This window comes from Melitaea cinxia, chromosome 15 (genome assembly GCF_905220565.1).
Source record: "Melitaea cinxia chromosome 15, ilMelCinx1.1, whole genome shotgun sequence".
NCBI lineage: Eukaryota > Metazoa > Arthropoda > Insecta > Lepidoptera > Nymphalidae > Melitaea > Melitaea cinxia.
The window spans coordinates 11,269,556-11,275,934 of record NC_059408.1 but is presented as its reverse complement, the minus strand read 5'-3'; the positions used below and the strand labels follow the sequence as shown (position 1 = coordinate 11,275,934).

At 30.8% G+C, this 6,379-nt stretch overlaps 1 protein-coding gene across 1 annotated transcript; it reads right to left on the bottom strand.

The window, feature by feature from the left end:
- Positions 1-1,591: 1,591 nt before the first annotated feature.
- Positions 1,592-6,070, bottom strand: LOC123660349 (U3 small nucleolar RNA-associated protein 14 homolog A). Its single transcript, XM_045595446.1, has 3 exons — positions 5,303-6,070; positions 4,222-4,414; positions 1,592-3,089 (listed from the first exon to the last, which is right to left on the bottom strand). Exons 1-3 carry the CDS (start codon positions 5,953-5,955, stop codon positions 1,611-1,613), a joined length of 2,325 nt encoding a protein of 774 aa, XP_045451402.1. The 5' UTR covers positions 5,956-6,070; the 3' UTR covers positions 1,592-1,610.
- Positions 6,071-6,379: the final 309 nt, after the last annotated feature.

Here is a 6,379-nt window from a genome sequence, read left to right as displayed (position 1 = left end):
AAGACGTTACGACCCACGACTAATTAGTTACTAGTAACTACGTAAGTCTAAACCAAAGATAGGGGGGTATAATATATATATATATATATATACCCTTATATATATATTATATAAGGGTCTAAACCATAGAGTTTACGGTTTGATTTGTGGTATTATTTTTTTATTTTTATTTTTAATACAAAAGGTATTAAATATAATTTAATTTATTAATTATTTTTTTATGTTCTTAAATGATGTAAGTTTACTTTGGTATAGATAGTTCCTTAAAATTTCTTAGTTTTCTAAGAAAAATGTCGCTTTTAAAATTGTACTTATTTGGAAAATATTCGTAACTTTATAATTTAATTACGGATTAACGGAGATACAAATGGAAAAAAATCTGCATTATGTATCAACAAAAAAATATTCCACATATTACCATATTTTTTTATACAGTTTTAAGGTAGAGGTTATTGAAAAATAGGACTTCCAAAGTATACATTTCGACCGTTTACCCAGGGAGGCGTTTGATGAAAAGGTTAATAATTTTGTACACACAATATTAATCAAAATTCTGATACATTATGTTACCACAACAAAGGTTGCGTCATTATATTTCAAAAATAGAAATGATATTATTACATCCAGAATTGAGATTTACGACGTCAAAATATTACAATTTCGCGATTTAATATTAATTATTAAAACTTAAGTGTGTGGAAAATGAGTAGGTATCCACCACATCTCTAAGAGATGAACTTGCCAAATGCAAAAGAGCAATGGAGTGCAGCATAGTAGGGACACAACGTCGAAACAGAGTCAGAAATACTGAAATCGGAATAAAAACCAAACTATAACTAATTGATATCCTACTACGCATCGACCCAACAAAAATGGAGGTGGACCGGAGATATTATGAGTGACAAACATGGAAAATAGTGTAAGGCAGTTTCACAGTGGCACCTAAAAATATATTACTTGAATACATTGTTATGCATGTATATAGTTAGCTTAAACTACGAACTATAACCACGTACCAACCATACCAGGCACAGATAAAATGAACATTTTGTTTTGGCTTAAAAATGGGACATTTTTTATGTCAATTAGCAGGTATATTTATTTACCTACATAATGGTATACCGTATATACATACGAATGCACATAGCGTTAAACACTTGTGTACAAATATAGCACCTATTGCTAATTTGATAAAGTCGAGTTAACACACATACACATGTATCACTTGATGTCCGTCATCTGTTGCCACTTGCCATATTACATACATCTACAGAGAAATCCAAAAAACGAGCACTCTTACTATGCTACTGATGCATTTCGAAAAATAAAATATTTTTACGTCCTGGGGTTATCTTCGGGGACAGCGGGATAAAAATGTTTCCAGGGTTATGATCAACATTTAAATATGGTCCTGGGATGCTGAGGAAACAATAACAACTGTTGAAATTGATGAAGAAATAAATGTATGAAGAAGTTTATAGAACTATAAGAAACATTCTTATGTTATTTGTAAGGGGCGATGGGGTCTTGGGGATTGGTATCTCCTCCAGTACGTGTGGGAATATAGATACTTAGGTTAATAAAAGTAATATTAAGAAAAATATAGTTTTTTATTTAGCTAGTAATTTAATGACAGACTCGTTTTTAAATGTTCTGTTTCGCTTAACGAGTAATTCATCTTCATCCATGGGTTCTATAATGGATCCTGCTTTTGTAATCACATTTGGACGAATAAGTTTCTTGTGTGCAGTTTCAGGTATAAATGTGTTACCTATTGGTGTTCTTACGCTTGCTTCATACTCTTTAACACTGTTAAATGGAAATGGTACATCAGAAATTTTATGCGAATCAAGCTTTGAGTTCCTTACTTCATGTATAATTATGTCGCCTTTGTTGTCGTCACGCCTAGGGATTTTAGGTGCAAGTTTTGTGATGAATCTATTGTTTCTACGTTTGCGAATTTTAATCCCTTTTCCACCCCAGCTTCCCCATCCAGGAAGAGTTAAATCAATATCTTTTGGTAAATCATTATTAATTTCATCCTCTTTCTCTTGCCTAAAACTAGCAACTACATCGTCTTCCTCAAAAACGTCTTCAATATCAACTTTTGGAACAACTTGTTCATCTTCATCTAACTCATCAAATTCGTTTTCTCCTTTAGATATTGAAGTGTTAAGATATTTTGGTTTGACTTCAATGAACCTACTTGGGTCAATATTTACATTACTATTTTCTTGTGATGATTTATCTTCTTTCGAAGATATATTCGTTTTTAACGAATTTGTGGTTATTTCTTTGTCTCCTTCATTTATGTTTTTATGAGTCTCCAGAAGTTCTTCATCAATAATTGGCTTAAGTTTCTGATTTTTTAATTTTAAATATTCTACATCATCTACCACATCAGACTTCTCTGCTTGTTTCTTGTTACCTGTATCAGACTCGTTTTCTAATTTTTTAACTTCTTTCCTTAATTTTCTTAACTTTCTTGTTACTCTACTAACTATTTTATTCTCCAAATTGTCAAAAGCTTCTGAAATAATTTCATTATCAGTTTCATTTTTTAGAGAAACGTCCACATCATCAACTTGCCAAAGTGAAGTAGCAACTAACCTTTTATTTGGCTTATTCAATTTATTTTTTGTAGCCTTTTCAATCCCTTTTTTTGTTTTATTTATAGTATTGTTACTTTTCTCACTAATTTTACTTTCTTCATTTTCTGGCTTTTGTATAACATCATTGTCAGCTGAAGTAGCTATATTTTCTAATTTCTTAATACTTTCTTTAAGAACAGATAAGGAAAGATCTAATTTATTATTTTTGGAGTCTTCTTGTTCAGAGTCTGATTCACTTTCTTCTTTTCGTTTATACATTCTATCTTTCAAATACTTCTTATATCCAAAATCAAACTCTGCATCTATATTTGTTTTGTCAGATCTCTTTACCATCCAGGGATTCATTGGATCCTGAGCTAATGTCATATCTGGTATATTTTCAGTTTCATCAGCTTCATCATCTGAGCTCTCTGTGTTTTGCACTTTTTGAGTTAAGCTCTTGCTTACTGATAATTGTTCAGACAGTTGTTGTCTCACCTATAAAGCAAAAACATATTTTATGCTTGAAGGAACAAAAGCACATTAAGAGAATATATTATAACTGGCAATGCCCTGTATTTTTACCTGCAGTAACTTGGCAAAACAAAGTAGTAGTAATAATTAATAATAATTAATCATCTAATAATAGAACTTCAATGACACTTTCTATACAAACTATTAAAATATGTTACTTTTAGTCAGTATCAACAGCCTAAATGTCAATTAATTCCCTCAAGTCAGGAAATGACTCAATTGTGTAACTCTTTACTCTACTAACAATATTTTTATCTGAAAACTAGTTTTTATAATATACTAGCTGACCCGGTGAACTTCGTATCGCCTAACACAAACTTTATCGTATGGTATTAAAGTTCAAATTGACTTTTAAGTATTATCACAAATCTTTTGTATGGGAGTATAGAAAAGTGTTGTTTTTAGACTTTTTCAGGAAATTTAATTTTTTTTTTTTTAGAATTTTTCTCTCCGTAAGAACCATCTTCGTACTTCAAGGAATATTTTAAAAAAAGAATTAGCGAAATCGGTCCAACCATTCTCGAGTTTTGCGCTTAGCAACACATTCAGCGACTCATTTTTATATTATAGATTATATATAATTAATCTATCCGAGTGTAAAGTTTTAATTTTAATTTCGAGTTTTTATAATTAGCGTAGTTTTTACTTTATAGAGAGAGATAGAAATAATTTATACAAATAAATAAAATTGAAGTATCTGTGTGTAATATTAAAATAACCATTTCTTATTAAATGCATATCAATGTATACATGGTACATATACCAAAATATTTTATTTTACAATTTTTGTCTATCTGTCTGTCTGTCCATTTGTCCCAGCTAATTTCTGAAAGCAATAGAATAAAAAAGATATTTTTCAGTTCACAGAGTTATAAAATAAACAAATATCTAAAATAAAAGTAGCCTAAGCCTCCTTTTTCCGACCGATTTTGAAGGGACTTTCACTGGCAGGTAGCTGATGTCATAAGAAGAAACTAAGGCTATTTTTATTTTAGAAATTTATTTTATAAATCTGCGAAACAAACAATAACTTTTTTGTTGAATTCCACGCACACTAAATCACAGCTAGTTCAGTTATATAATAGTTTACACTTACATCTTTATCGTATTTGGCCCTTACTAGTTTACTTTTAGCCCATTTTCCAGTATTTTTATGTCTTAATGTATGCCTTTCCAATGCTCGAGCTTTTTCAAGCTCCTCCAACTTCTTAAGAGCCTCTTCTGGGTTCTTACTTTGTAGCTCTTCAAATTCTTTAATCTGTTGTTTAAGTCTTTCTTTTTTGAGAATACTAAAAATGAAAATGTCAAGATTTAGTATATCAATTTACATTATTTTTATTATGGTTTTTGGTACATGATATAAATAATTATCAATAAGAATAATTTTAGATAGTGGACTTTAACCAATTAACCCACTAGAACTAATTAGAACTACTTTAATAAAAAATACTTATTAATTTATGATGAAAATTTTTTTTACTAATTTTAAATGATTGCAAAAGATGCGGAGGGAAACGCTGACACCCACGCTCGCACAGGTGTCTGCGTTTTGTTACAGCAGCCGAAGGCTGCACCTTCCAAGCCCTTCCTTGCTGGAGATGTCATGGAACGAAATTATGCCGATAAACTGTCAAATTTCGAGGTTAGGTATATGGGATTTTTTCTTATTTTTTCAACAATGATGCACTACCTTGTATTGCGAGTGGTATGGGGGTTATGGGGGACTCCCTCCTAGCCCTTTCACCACCTCTCGCCCTTAAATTTGTGCCAAACGATTCTAAATCCAACCCAAAGCATTAACGCTAAACCTACCAACAATTTTTTTATACTTATTGCTAACGCGTACAGTCAAATTGACCAGTAATAAAAAATCAATCAGTTATATTGTTCAATGCAGACAATGGTTGATTTATTGCTAAATATATATAAAATATACATAGAAGTTTCGTACAAAATTATTTTTGTATAATTTCTTCTTCTTCTCATCTTTTATTTTATATAATTTATAAAACTATTCATGAAAAAACAAAAAAAAAAAATTATATAGCATATAGTTCATACATTTATATACTTTATTCAGCGTTCTCATGCTTTCCACCCCTCTTTTCATCCTTTCCCAAATAATGACACCCATTTTGTTATATACAAAACAAATATAGTTGTAGTTTTTTACTTACCGATGATATTTTTTACTTTTAATTTTACTCTGTCTCTTAGCTTTAGCTGCTGTGTATGACTGTTGGGCTCGTATTTTCGCTAAATTTTGCCTATATTCTAGCATCTCTTGATAGCTCATTGGATAAGACTGTTCTTCGTCATCGTCCACTTCAGCCTCAGGGGGAGGATCTACCTCTTCAAGCTCTTTTTCTAATGTTGATTTGAGCTTTAATTTTGATAAAAAGTCTCCAGTAGGTTGTAGTTTATTAGAAGAACTTTTTAAAGGGAAAGAAACAAAGTCCACAGTGCGATTTCTTGCAACAACTGGATTCCATCGTCCTAATTTATTTTTCGTTTGTTCATAGCCGGTCGATCTCTTAATTCGCTCTGCTTGTGGTTTCTCTAATGGCTTCGGAAGCACTTTAGAAAAGTTCTGACTTTGTTTTAGTTTTTTACTAATTCGTACATTGTGAGCGGTATCTTCCAACACTTTAACAACATTAGTGAGCTTCAATTTATTAGATCGTTTGATCAAATTGAATTCCGAATTTGAATTCGTAGGCTCACTTCTCGTGGGTTCAGTTATATGTTGGGTTTTATCAAGTTTCGTAATTGCACTAATCAAACGATCGTGTTCGGACGCCACAAAATCTTGATCCTCATTGTCTTCCATTTTTTCAAGTTATTTCAACAAATATTTCATTCATACACAATTTTTTAATGTGTTACAAATTACCTTTGCTTTAGTCCATCTCTAACCTATGAGGATGGAGCATATCAAAGGAGCATATGCTCAGTGTTGCAAAAGTGTAAAATAAAAAATCGGTATTTTTGGCTCCGAAAAATCGGTAGAAATCGGTAGATTTTTACTCGGAGTAAAACAAAAGTATTTTAAGTCAATAATGCGTTCATTTATTTAAATTTGTTCCGTTAAATTAAATCAAATTCTTTATTTGCATGAATATAGTTAATACATAAGGTGTTATTAGAATGTCTTATATAATCTACCTTAAACAGCGTGCAAATTTTTGTTCCATTTATAATTATAATTATTTTACATTACAGAAAAAGAAAGTACTCAAAAGCGTATACGTTTT

Excerpts from the sequence above, each read along its gene's own strand:
- LOC123660349 (XM_045595446.1), bottom strand. The coding sequence starts at position 5,955 with ATGGAAGACAATGAGGATCAAGATTTTGTGGCGTCCGAACACGATCGT. Across the intron at positions 4,415-5,302 it reads AAAAGTAAAAAATATCATCG|TATTCTCAAAAAAGAAAGAC; the intron begins GTAAGTAAAAAA and ends TTTCATTTTTAG. Across the intron at positions 3,090-4,221 it reads GGGCCAAATACGATAAAGAT|GTGAGACAACAACTGTCTGA; the intron begins GTAAGTGTAAAC and ends TTTGCTTTATAG.